The sequence below is a fragment of the Paroedura picta genome, chromosome 5, assembly GCF_049243985.1.
Source record: "Paroedura picta isolate Pp20150507F chromosome 5, Ppicta_v3.0, whole genome shotgun sequence".
In the NCBI taxonomy this organism is placed as follows: Eukaryota; Metazoa; Chordata; class Lepidosauria; order Squamata; family Gekkonidae; genus Paroedura; species Paroedura picta.
Window position 1 is genome coordinate 40,745,329 of NC_135373.1, and position 13,653 is coordinate 40,758,981.

Consider the following 13,653-nt stretch of genomic DNA (forward strand, 5'->3'; position numbering starts at 1 on the left):
CTGAGGGCCCCAGACCCCACACCCAAGTGAACAGTACAGCACACTCTATTCTGCTCTACACTCAAGCAGACACATATGGGCAAGCCCAGGCAGCCACCGATAAACGTAGTGTAGCCAGTGGGGTGCAGTAATGAATAGTTGTTGTTGTTAGGTGCGAAGTCGTGTCCGACCCATCGCGACCCCATGGACAATGATCCTCCAGGCCTTCCTGTTCTCTGCCATTCCCCGGAGTCTATTTAAGTTTAAGTTTGCACCGACTGCTTCAGGGACTCCATCCAGCCACCTCATTCTCTGTCGTCCTCTTCTTCTTTTTGCCCTCAATCGCTCCCAGCATTAGGCTCTTTTCCAGGGAGTCCCCTCTTTCTCATGAGGGGCAAAACTGAAGAGTATTGGACCAATATCTGGGAGACCTGGGTTCAAATCCCTAATCATACCTGGGCAACTCACTGGGTGAACTTCAGCCAGTAGCACTCACTCGTTCTAGCCTACGAGTTTAGGGTTGTTGTGAAAGTAAAATGGAGGAGAATGTTGTAAATTGCTTTGGGTCCCCCTTGGAGAGAAAGGCTGGGTATAAACGAAATGGGTATAAATGAACTGAGCAAATAATATAAACACGGTTAAAGCATTGGACAGCAATGAGGGAAAAGGAAGGCGGTAGGCCACGACCCCACCACCATCCCCGAAAGGGCCTGCTAACAGTGCTGTTCATGTGCCGGCATGGAGTAGTGGTTAGAGCAGGGGTGGCCAAACTGCAGCATTCCAGATGTCCATTCCCATAAGCCCACCCACACCCATTAATGCCCATTGTATTCCTGAATGTAACGGGCTTTGTCCCTAATCTTTAACCGCTCCTGCGGAGCGGATTAAATAAAAGGGTAAGGGCTGTTGGGGAGGAGTTAGGGCGGGCCCTGTCCGGGATAAAAACTCGGAGGGCCCAATCAGGAGAGGCGAAGGGGCTCCTGATTGGGCCCTCCGAGTGTCCATCCAGGGCTGAGCTGCCAATGGGGAGCAGCGCTTCGCCAGCATAAGGCCGAGGGAGCCTGCTGGGTGGCGGCGGGGGGGGGGGGAGGCAGCAGCCTTCTCCCGGTTCCAGGAACAGCCTCGCCGCATCACAGACGCAGCGGGGCTGCTCCTGCGCCCCGAACACAGACCACGGCCACTGCTGGGTGGGTGGACAGACGCCCCAGGTTGCTCCCCGCTGCCCGCCCCATCCCAGCCCCCAGGAAGCCTTCACCCTGCGGAGGCTTCCCAAAGAACTCTTGCCTAGCGCCCATTTTATTATTCTGTAAAATGGGCTTTATTTCTAGTACTCAATAATAATGGAAAATAGATCCCAAAAATAAATCACTCCATCCAAACATTCAGAATGGCTGTGACGTGTTCCTGGTACAGAGAAACTGAGGTGATACCAAAGCTACAAACCCCCATCTTGCCAGACATTTAGACTTGTGTAGACTAGGGATAGAGCTTTTCCTGTCTTGTAAATCAAAAGACCTCAACTAAAACACTGACTGCTAAATGATAGGGGGGGGGGAGAGAAGCTCCCTGATGAATTATAGTTTTCACCCCTGCCTTCTCGCTCTCTCATCTTTCAAGGCCTTAAGAAAAACCCAGAACAAAACAAACAAACAAATAAAAAACCCACAAAAAAACCCTAAGCAACGAAGGAGGAAGGAGTGTCATTGGGACAATCACTCTGAGGATCATGGAACTCCTGAAAGTTTTAAAACATATTTTTAAGCCTTAAGAAACATTCTTTGCAAAGGGAATCTGTTTACATTTTAAAACATGGATCCTTTTGAATAGAAATTCTCAAACTCTTTTTGACAACAGCCCTTTTTTTTTTTTTTTTTTTGAGCTCTCCTCAGGTCCCAGGGCTCCCTACAGTGGCCTGGCTGCTTGCACAATGAGCTGGGCTAAAAAAGGCCTAAGCTAAGAGTGAGCTAGCTATATGCAACATACCTTGTCTTATATATACACAGGACAGATTTCTAGCACATTCAACCATGTGCGTTCATTTTGTCCTTGAATACTTTAATTCGCAAACACACAAATGAACAGATTGCATGATTTTTTTTTCCTTTTCCTTGGCAAAGGTCAAACTTTCTATCTATTAATGATGTCATATGTGACAAAAAAGGCTATTGCACTGGTTCAATTACCACGGTCCCCAATAAACCCTTCATTTCATTTATTTAGTTTGTATACCGCCTTCCTGTGCAGGCTCAGGGTGGTATACATCAGTGGTAATAACAATCATAGACATCATTAGCATTAAACCATTAAAAACCATTAAAGCCCGTCTCCCATCAAAATTCCATTCAGCCATATCATCAGTGCAGTCGTGAATCGTTACACAGAATCATAACTGATGCTTTCAGTGGAGGTTTTCCATTGGGGGAGCAGCTGGATGTTGTTATAGCACTGGCCCCGGCCAGAAACCTGGTGGAAGAGCTCCATTTTGCAGGCCCTGCGGAACTACGCCAGCTTGTGGCCCCCTTCAAACATGCCAGGGCCCCCCACTGAGAATGGCTGCTTTTGAGTACACAAAGTAGATTTAGCTGGTTCTTGGGTGAGGCCATTGCCTTTCTTCATGCTCCCCTCCCCAACCGCCCCCAAATACAAGCTTCCCTTGGTTTGAGCACTTTCCCCACAGTCTTGTTTATACCTTTGCTGGAAAACCTACCGTCTTGGGGGTAGGAGTGTTTCTCCCTCTCTCTCTCTTTTTTTTGGGGGGGTGAAAGCAGATAATAGCAGAAACGGCAGCGTTAAGAGAAAGGTTACCTTAGGCGCAAACACTTGTGGGGCGGAGCTTCCTCTTCTTTCCAGCTTCCAGGAATGAATAAGGAAATGGTGATGGAAGGTGGAGACAGGAGGAGGAAGGGAGGGGGCAAAGAGGAGGAAAGAGAAAACAGAGGATGAAATGACTGGCGGAGCCTGCAAAGGAGACTTGATGGGAACAACTGGACAGAGGTAGCCATGCGGGCCATCTCACCAAAAAGGTCCTGTCAGTCCCACCTGCCCTGCCGAGTCTGCCAGGTATCTGACCTCCCAGAACAGATTGGACTCCTGTTTGTTACGATGGCATAGTGACACGCAACTGATCTGGCCCACACCAAAGTTGGAGCTTTGCAGTCCGGCTCAGCGCTCCGCTTCATCGGCCCAGAATGTCAAATCCTTCCTCTTTGTCAGGGATTTCAAGGTCTATACACCACTCCTTCCTGCTGGTGCCACTAAAGTCCCTTGTCTGTGATCTGACTGCTGCTTGTCTAGATCGCACAAGGAACACGTGATCGATTCAGAACAGAATTAGACACAAAGTGATTGGGGGGAAGAGAAAAAGTGGAAGCACCTCGTATTTTGGACACGCTTCGCAACCACAGAAAGGTAGAGAGCGACGTCAGCATCAAATAGCCTGTGTGCTACTGCTACCTCATGAGAGCTAGAAACTTGCCATGGAAGCATTGGTGTTGGGGACCCTGAAGACAGAGCTAGAAAACCAGTTTCCATTCTCAGTGCCAAACCTACACCTGGCGCACTGGTGGACAGGAACCACTCCCAGAGAGACCAAATCCCAAAGGTGCTTGCCGAAAAAGTCAATGACAACCACTAGAGGGGAGCAGAGGGCTGTGAGAGCAAACCACACCACACCACACTTAAAGGGACAGCAGGACGAGAGACAGAGAGAGGCAACACGGCAAAGAGAGAGGAAGCACACACCAAGGACACGACAATGTCAAGAGGCGGCTTCAACCCTACCTTTCCCCCGGGCAAAAAGGAGGATTGGCGGTTTTCGGGCCAGAGGTGAAGGAGTGATACGGCGGTGGAGCTCCGTCGGGGAATTTCCTCGCCTCGGAGTTCCTGAGCCCTCCGTTGCGAGCTCGGTGCATGTGCTCAAACATAAGAACCAGTTCTCTACGGGGTGGGTTCAAATAAAAACACGGAGAAATTAAAACTTTCAAAAAAGGGGTGGGAGGGGGAAAATGAAAGCAGAAACTCAAAACAACATAACAAGGGGGGAAAGGGACACACACAATACTTTGACATTCTGGCCAATAGGATTTCGAGAACTGGGACCATTGGGATATGGTGTTCCAGATGTTGGGAAACAGGTTAATCCAGGGATCCACAATGTATTTGAGTCTATGGGCCTCTTTGGAATTCTGATACAGGGTGGTGGGTGTGGCCACAAAATGGCTTCCGGAGGAGGAGGAGCCACATAAACAGAGAAAGCCAAAGTGCGGGGGAGAAGAGGAAACAAATGCTGTGGGGGCAGCTGCCACTGAAACAGTGTTACTTTAATTTGCATAGCCGATCTTCACTGGCAAGTCAGAAGCCCTGCTGGGCAAGAGCCCCACCCACTTTCTAAGAACACTCGGTGAGCACCAAGAAGTGTGCTGGTGGGTCCCTTGGCACCCCACTGGGGGCCCCTGAGTTAAGTCTATGGTGTGACTTGAGGGTTACCATCTACTCGGTTCTGAGTGCCAATGAAAAGACAGGGAGGTCAACCATTCCAATGGAGAGCTGACTGGTCCTAAATCTGCAACAATGAGAACCAGAGAAGCACAATTTCAGACCAGTTTCTCCTACTGCAATCTAGGAGCAACTTGCTTGAAATTCTCCCATGTTTGTTCAGAAACCAATCATAATAATAATAATAATTTTATATCCCACCCTTCCCTGGTTGGCTCAGAGCGGGTAACACTGGATTTGAAACAAGAATTTATGTAATTAATAAATTTAAATGTAAGGTGTAAATTGGAGGCATGATGCTGAAATCAACTGCAGATCAGGCTGCATAAAATCATCAGAAGACAATTCTGCTATGCTGCTATGTTCAGGCTCCGTCCAGCACAGCTAGACAGGAGGGGGGCTAGTGTGGTGTGTGGCAAATATAGTGTAGTGGTTAGAGCCAGTGGAGAGGATCCAGGTTTGAATCTTGTCCCAGAATGGATGACATTGGGTCATTGGCCTAATCTACCTTCCAGGGCTGTGGTAAGGATAAAACAGAGGCAAGGAGAAGGATGGAAGCTGCTTTGGGTAGCCACTGGGGAGAAAACTGGGGTACAAATGAAGTAAAACAAACAAAAATAAATACTGTAAGATCAGACAGTTTACATGTACGGAAAATGCACCAGTGGGGGATAGGCACATCTGTAACTATGTGCAAATTGGGTAACAGCTGAGGATCTTATTGAAAATGACACTACAGCTTTTTAAATAATGTGTAAACTAGGCTTAGCTCCAAGGATTATACAGCAAGTCCATAACAGTAAGGGACTTCCACTAGCATGGACTGTATAAGGGGTAAAAAGACCCTCCCCTACAGTGCTGAAAGCAGCCCCCAGCTCTACAGGAAATGAATCAATGAGGGCAAATGGCCCAGTTCTTCCTAGGTACTCCCCATTTTTGGCACAGCACCAGGTCTGAGGGGTCTGGGAAGCATCATGCCAGCTCAGCATCATAAGTCATCTAAGGACGTATACATGTTGCCTTAATCGTCCTTGAGTCTGCCTCAGTCCCTCACCTAGATGGGCACTGAAAATTCCATGCTTGTAACTTAACTGACCAGTTGGCAGGGGCCTGATTCAGGTCAGGACAATGGCTTAAGCCTCCTCCCCTCCCTCCCCATACGTCCTTCTTGAACCTGAAATGGCTCTGGGGAGATGCAATTTGCTTCACTGGACATTGTTCACAGGACAATTAGCAAATCCCTAGATCCTTTCCAGGTTGGTAAAATGGTGTCAGAGATAGGGAAGAGCTATTAGGCTCAGATAAGCCAAAACATACCTGAATTAATGCTAATTTTACTTTTTGACCTATCAGAGATGAACCACCCATTGCCTGCATTTAAGTGGTCCGAATCAGAGGTAGCCGAATTGTGACCTGATTATTTGACCATGAGGCAGCCGTTTAAATACACACACACTGTCTCAGGCACCACCTGAGGTGGTGGAGGAGACAGCGTGGCATGCTGAACAGCTGAAAATAAAAGCCATGCTCCCCTTGGCCCCCTTCCCTGGGTGAAATTACTTGTGTCTGTCTGTTCAACAGGACTAGGTTAGATCCTAGGGCAGGGGTAGTCAAACTGCAGCCCTCCAGATGTCCAGGGACTACAATTCCCAGGAGCCCCCTGCCAGCATTTGCTGAGCCTTCCTGGAAATGCCTACAGTTCTTCCAGTATTAAAATCCCTTTGAACCACCACTGCAGCATCCAGGCAAGAGGGGAACCCTAATTCTGTCCCCTTTGAAGCAATGTACGATTCAGCGCTACAGCCAGTGCATTGCAAACAGAAGTCCCAGATACACCCAGCTGCTCAGAGGGAGTGATACACAGATCATGAGCAGCCACGTGCATTCCTCTCGCACATCTGGCGTGAGAAGGCTTTGAGTGGCTCCCCCCGCTCCAGTCTCCACTGTCCACTGCAGCTTCCACCAATTGCTTGGACGGACATTTGCATTTCTGATCGGGGCGGGGTGGAGAGGAGATGCAATGGGGGACATAGATGGAATGACGATGTGTTATGGCAGCGTGGAAGGTCGAGGAGTCGGCACACAGAGACAGCCAATGTTCCTGATGGGCCAGACGAAATTGTGGGACAAACCCTCCTGCCCACAACCTCCCTGAATTTTCCTGGCCTGACGAGTAGGCCCACTTCAGCAGGCACAAAACTTTGTACTCTTGAGAACCCCACCATCATCACACTGTGTTCCTGAGGATACCCCTTTCCCTTCCTCTCAGACACAGGAATGGCTGCCATTCATTTGCTCTAGGGGGAAATTAAATACTTCTCTTTAGGGGGTGGTGTCAGTGTTGGGACTGGGAGAAGAAAGGGAAGGGGAAGTGCTCCTGTAGAATCACTGAGGTGGGGAAGCAGAGCAGCCAGGCAGGGCCTTTGGATTGACGTGCTAAAATAAACCTTTAAACAAAAACAAATATGAGGGGAGGGGGGCTCTCGGACTCCCTTTCCATCACAATGGCCTGCATCTGACTGGCAAGCATCTTCCCAAAAGAGAATGGTAATGAATGACCCTGTGTGGTGATATTTCCCTGTCCGAAGCCTATCACCTGGGCTCATTAGCATGAGCACCCCCACATTTCTCACCTCTTGAAGATCTACTGGATATCTAATGCTAACAGAAAAGTCAGCATCAAAGGACAGCCCCCACCCTACTGTCTTGATCCTAGCCCTGTGCGCAAGCTACAGCAAATACAAAACAGCATGATGTCTCATTGCTATGTGCACTACGTAATTCCCATGTTGCACTGAACAGCGTGGAGACCTGTGAAACAAGCCTCGCATTTATCCCAGCGCTGGTTCTCAGTTTCATCCATAAAGTGAGCATGTGTGGGCTCTTCCTTACAAGCCACTGGATGTGCACACGGTGCGTTGCGTGTAATATGCAAACAGGGCCGGTGTTCTCCAGAGATGGGTGGGAAGGAAGAAGTTATTCCTTAGATCAAACTTGTTGGGAACGGAGCACTGTCCCAGCATAAAGGAACCAGGACCCTCAAAAACAGACTTAGTCCAAGTGCTGCTGGGAACGTGGGCTTGTCTGGGCAAAAAGAAATCGGTCTCCTAGTGTGGCTTAGTGGTGAAGATGCCGGGCTGAGAATAAGGAGACACTGGCACAAACCCACACCTGGCAGGGAAGCAAACTGGATGAGTTTGGGCCAGCCATTTTAATCAGCCTCACAGGGTTGTTGTGAGGACAATGTGGTGGAAAGAAGAATGATGGGGAGCTTTCTAAAGGGAGGGCAGGGGGAAACGGCAGTCGTTCTTCTGGCCTTAGCAGCTGCCCTTCCCACAATGAGCAGTTCATTGTCTAGAACTCTGCCGCCCTGCTGCCAGCAATCCAAAGTTCTGCAGGGATGGCAGGAGCCATGGACACTCTCCCCTGGCCCACCGCACGACTTCGCTCCTACCTGAACGATGGGAGGATACTGTCATAATAGCACCAGGTGGCCGTCAGGTAGGCCCGGCTGATATCCGTCGAGTAAAGGCGCCACGCAGCCTGCGAGGTTGACATGGGGGGAGAGGAAGAGAAGAACAAGGGAGGGAAGAATTGTCTTTAGATGATCTTTTCCCTACAAGTTTGATCCTGTGTCCCCTAGACCAGTGGTCCCCAACCTTTTTTAGGCTGGGGACCGGCAGGGCATCAGGCCGCGCCCGCAGGGACCGCGCCCGCGCGGGCCACGCCCACGCTTCGGGCCGCGCCTGCGGGCCGCGCCCGGCCGCGCCCGCCTGCCGCACCCGCGGGCCGCGCCCGGCCGCGCCCGCCTGCCGCACCCGCGGGCCGCGCCCGGCCGCGCCCGCCGGCCGCACCCGCGAGCCGCGCCCGGCCGCGCCCACCGGCCGCACCCGCGAGCCGCGCCCGGCCGCGCCCGCAGATCGGGCCGCACCCGCGGGCCGCGCCCGCGGATCGGGCCGAGCCGGCGCGGCCTGCACGGGCGCGGCCCGGCCCTGTTTCCCTCTCCCCGCCTCCCGCAGTAAGTAGCTTCCCGGGCCGCAAGCTTGCGGCCTGGGAAGTTTTTTACTGCGGGGGGGGGGGGGCGGGGAGAGGGAGCCGCGGCCCGGCGCCATGGCCTTTGCGGCCCGGCACCGGGCCGCGGCCCGCAGGTTGGGGACCACTGCCCTAGACCAGTGGTCCCCAACCTTTTTATCACCGGGGACCACTCAACGCCGGGGACCACTCACCGGGGACCGCCTTTTACTGAGGCCCGGGGGAGGGGGTTGGTTACTCCTCTACTCTCAACCACTGTCCTAGCGCTCTCTGATCGCTATGGTAATGTTTAAACATCCCTTCAAAATAAGATACAGACATGCCACAACAATGAAGTGTGTTGTAAAGGGCTGGGGGGGGGTGAAGTAAAGGGCTGGGGGGGGGGAGAGAAGGCGTCCTTCGGGGCCCACCTCCAATTAGTCGAAGGACCACATGTGGTCCGCAGCCCACAGGTTGGGGATGGCTACCCTAGACCTTGCTCTGAAGCATTCCCAAGACCCAGTACCGATGAGGGAGGAATCTATTTCTGTCTGCGGACGTTCAAGAACACAGGGTTGAATGCATCCCCCGTGAAAGAAAACCCCTCTGCATGGACACATGACTTCTGCCAGGGAGAAGGGTAGTCTTGGGGAGGGGCTGTGGGGCTCACGGGCCTGGTTCCACCTGAACAGAATTATCTGAGAAAACGAACAAAGTGAACAAGGGAATCTTGGGAGCCTTTGTAATTATGCAGCCCGGCTTTTATGTATCCCATTAATTCCCACCCCCCCTCCCTGGTTCCTTTCCAAAGAGTTGTCAACCTCCTAACCCTGCCACTTTGGAGCTGATCCTCCCAAATCTATTCCGGCGTGGGCAAAGAAAGCCGTGGGGGGAAGCAATTATAGGGAGGAGAAAGAATAGGATGGCCATTCCCCTCACCACTTGGCTGCCTCCAAGAACAAGACCTGACAAATTTGGTGGGAGTTATCAGATGGGGAGGGCATAACAGTTACGCCGAGGGCAAAGCTGAGTCCCCGCGATTGCTTTGTGTGCGGAAACGAGGGCGCAGGCCCCTTTTGTTCCCCCTGCTGTCCATTCCCGGCCTTTCTGCTGAGGAGATGAAAGCCAACTGGGAGCTGCTTTCAGTCGCGGGAAAACGGGTGAGCTGCCAGGAGAAGATAGTGGGGTGAGGCGGGGGCCTGAGAGGTTCCTTTTGTCATGGAAGTCCTCTGAAATGGAGAGATAACGAGGGAGTCCAAGGTTCACTTTAGGACGACAACAGGAGAGAGCCAAATCGAGACACAATATGCCAGGGTCTCCCTTCCTAAACCGTGGGCCTTTGCTGTCTCTGTGCTGGCGGGCTACCTCCCAAGATGAGACCAACAAAAAAAAGCCAACACAGCTGATGCGTGCAGGAGTTTTCGGGGAGGGGAAGGGGGCCAAAAAGGAGGCCATGATTGGGGATGAGTTGTGGAGACAGTGGTTGGTCAGCACGCCCCCCCTCCCCCCAAGTGTGATGCTACAAAACTGTACAAAGCTACCGACCACCCCAGGTTGTCTGGTACTGCTGACCACTAACTCCTTGCAGGAAGGGAGAGGGAAACATCCCGCACCGGACAATCAACAGAGCAGGCAGGGAAAAGCCACACCTACTGAATCTCAACCTGCTTCATGACTCCACCAAAGCTACCTCTTATAACGACAGGAGCCTCCTTTGAAAATCTTGATCATTTAAGGCTATGTGGGGATGAAAATAAACTGACTCCTCAGATACAGCAATGCGGAGGGAGGGCAGACGTACGGAAGAACCATGCTCAGACCGATTCCAGTGCTTATGGATTGATTGCCAAGAAAACCAGGAGTAATTTGAGCATGTGGGAAAGCACCTAGATTCAGAGAAGGGCAAAGTGCTACGCAAGCATTGGATTTCCCACCCCCAGACCCCACCAAATTGATTCAGCCGCCCAGCAAATTTCAGCAAATTCTTACCGGACATGTCTTTGCAACCAAAGGGACTAGAAGCCCGGCTCGTCAGGGAAATTAAACCCTGTCTGCTTAAGGCCAGGGCTTTGTAGCCAGTTGTCTCTCCTGCCCAACCTACCTGGATCAAGTTGGCCGCTGGAGTCCGTCTCTTCTCGAAATGCTTCTGCCGGTGTTGCTCTTGGACTTTGAGAGCAAACCCTGAGCCCAGAATCCCCTGTGAGGCAAACAGAAATTGACCACACCTCTCGGTGACACCCCCACCCCAGATCCTGGTGCCCTAAAAATCTAGGGGAGGGGAGGCACAGTCAGGTAACCATTTGAGGGATTTCGCCAGTTACCTGGCATCCCTGGATGCACCCCCCCCACACACACACAGACGTTACTTACAGCAGGCAGCGCAAAGAAGGAAATGCCCAGCAATGCAAAGCAGGCTGCCAGCACCCGGCCCAGCCACGTGTGGGGGGTCTTGTCTCCGTAGCCGATAGTTGTGAGTGTGATCTGCAAGAACAGAGGAGAGAGGCCATCGGCTTTGCATCTTTCCATGGACTGTTCCCACTAGCGGCTTTTAGGATGCCTGCTGACCCTGGATGGACAGGGACTTCTAATTTGGCCAGGCGGCCGACGCAACCTTAAAGATTAATGAGATTTCATTGCAGCCTGAGAGTCGGAACTCTGCCCTGGATGGCCCAGGCTAGGCTGATCTCATCAGAGCTTGAAAAGCAGCCACCAAGGAAGTCTGTGGTTGCTACACAAGAGGTAGGCCAACCTGTTGATCTCTTGCTTGGAAAACGCCATGGAGTTCCTGTAAATAGGCTATGATTTGATGGGGCTTTCCTCTAATGCATGAGTCAGAGCTCACGTCCCTCAGATCATAGAAATGTACATTCATCAGGTTGGTCTAAATACTCAATTTATGGTGACCCCAAATGCCCTCCATGTGTAAAACAGAGGAGCGGACACCAGAATGGACAGATCTCTCTCCCAAATAGCTGACAGGCTCACTAGTTTGCTCCTGCACTCCTGCTTCCTTCCACTACCTCAAAATCCAACCCATTCCTGCTGCGCACCATTCTAGTCAAAAGGTGCTGTAGCTCAGTGGTAGAGCAGCTGCTTGGCTTGCACAAGGTCGCAGGTTCAATACCCGGCATTTCCAGTTAAGAGACGTGACAATGGATGATGTGAAAGACCTCCTGCCTGAGATCTTGGAGAGCCACTGTCAGTGACCAAAGGTCTGACACTGTATAAGGCAGTTTCATGAGTTCACACACTGCCTCTGCAGCTGGCGACTTTTGCCTGAACTTAACAATACCCCATCCTGACAACCGATCCGGCACTTCACTTGCTGAGAGAACCATTCCACCCCTACCTGTGTCACACACATGCCAATTTCCATTTTTTTTCCTGCCCCACAAGATGCCAAGACCTCCAAGACAAACGAGGGCAGAACCAAAGGAGTGAACTTACCGTCCCCCACCACAGAGAGTCTGCATAGGTAGCAAAATCAGTGTTAGAATCTTTCTCCGCCAGGTAGACAAGAAAAGAAGCAAATATCAGGACCAGGAATCCGATGTACCAGGCTGTAATCAGCTCCTACCAGCGACAGAGGCCAGAAAAGGAAACGTCAGTGTCAAAGCCTCACAAAGGATCCGGACTGGCACAGTGGTTTCCAAGGTAAAGACTTACCACAGCCACTTGGCAAAGACTCAACTGAGAGTCTTTTACGTTTTGGACTAGCAAATGTAGTGTGGCCGAGGATTTCATGCCATTAGTTGCATTAAACCTTTCCATTCAGTAGGAACAAAAACACCAGGAAAACTGACCCCTGGCCCCAAGCGTGTCCCCTGGGATGAGAGTTGGTGTGGAGACCCAGGTTCGAATCAACACTCTGCCCTAGAAGCTTGCAGAGTGATCTTGGGCCAATCACATGCTCTCATCCTAACCTACCTCACAAAGTTGTTGTGAGGTTTAATATTTATGTCCTTATTTACAAAATTTATACCCCACCTTTCTGCCGTAAGAAGGGCTACCAAGGGGACTAACAAATTAAGCCATTGCACACTTCTTTCGGATTCCCAGCCGGGGAGAAAAGTGGGGTACAAATGAAAAAAAATCGAATGAGAAGAAACTTCTGGCACAAGAAACCAGATACTGTTCAAGGTGCCACAAGGTTCTTGGTTGTATGAGTCATGGCTACCTAAAAGATAGATGTGTCAAAAGCTGGGGGGGGGGGGAGGGTGTGCAGCCAGTATTTTAGCTTGTTCAGCATTCAAGCTTCAGACTGCATCAGGATATCTGTCTTGCAAATGCCAATTCTGTGTCTTTCAGCAAAGAATTCCTGAACAAAAATAGCCTGGGTAACTCTCCAGATCTTTCCCCAGGCTCTGCACCTTGGTTTTCCACCTCCCCAAACACAGTCCTCTTCTTATTTTGTAGTTTGTGTTTTTCTTTTTTCTTATTGAGGTTGTATTTAGAAATGTTAAATAAAAGTTTTACAACTAAAGCACAGCCCTTTGCTTTTGGGGAGGCCTCTCTCAGAATCCCCTGCAATCCACCTGGCTCCTCAGCTGCTCACTCACCTTGCTGTGAGCGTAGACCACCGAGCCCAGAAGCTTCCAGGTGCCGCCGCGGCGGTCCATGCGGACCATGCGCAAGATCTGCAAGAAGCGCATGCTGCGCAGGGCCGAGGTAGCAAAGATGTTTCCCTGGGTGCCGGCAGCGATGACTGCCAGCGAAGCGATAAAGACGATGAAATCTGAAACAGAGGAGGAAACAGTGACTCCAGGATGCGCTGCTTCTCCCTGCGTTCAGCAAAGGGACAAACATCTCAAGGAGAGCCACCGAATTGGGGCTAAAGTCACCGACAAAGGGACAGTCCACTGCAATGCTTTGGGGCAGGAGCACAGAGCTGTCATCTGGGAAGAAGAATGCAAAACAACAAGGTAGAGGGGTTTTCCTGGCCCCAAAAATATATCTTCTGCTCTCTTTTATTTCTTAATTTGTTAATGTTCACCCTGATGGAGGGTTCTAGCGAGCTCAAAGGGCTGCAAAACACTTTTCGTCAGTTCTTTGGTTCTGATATCCCTGACCTGGTTGGCCCAGGCTAGCTCCTTGCCGGATCTCAGAAGCTAAGCAGGGTCAGCCCTGGTTAGTATTTAGATGGGAGACCACTTGCTACGCAGAGGAAGG

General features: G+C 51.1%; 1 protein-coding gene across 5 annotated transcripts in view; it reads right to left on the reverse strand.

Moving 5' to 3' along the window:
• KCNQ4 (potassium voltage-gated channel subfamily Q member 4) overlaps nt 1-13,653 on the reverse strand; it is a 103,431-nt gene that overhangs the window by 13,770 nt on the left and 76,008 nt on the right. For 2 of the 5 annotated variants that reach the window (XM_077337473.1, XM_077337472.1), the window contains exons 4-10: nt 13,044-13,219; nt 11,932-12,057; nt 10,855-10,965; nt 10,586-10,681; nt 7,928-8,016; nt 3,760-3,915; nt 2,785-2,829 (exon numbers count right to left, since the gene is read on the reverse strand). In XM_077337473.1, the coding sequence (XP_077193588.1) occupies nt 2,785-2,829; nt 3,760-3,915; nt 7,928-8,016; nt 10,586-10,681; nt 10,855-10,965; nt 11,932-12,057; nt 13,044-13,219 (799 nt within the window). The remainder of the gene's footprint in view (nt 1-2,784; nt 2,830-3,759; nt 3,916-7,927; nt 8,017-10,585; nt 10,682-10,854; nt 10,966-11,931; nt 12,058-13,043; nt 13,220-13,653) is intronic. The other 3 variants (XM_077337476.1, XM_077337475.1, XM_077337474.1) reach the window with 2 other exon arrangements.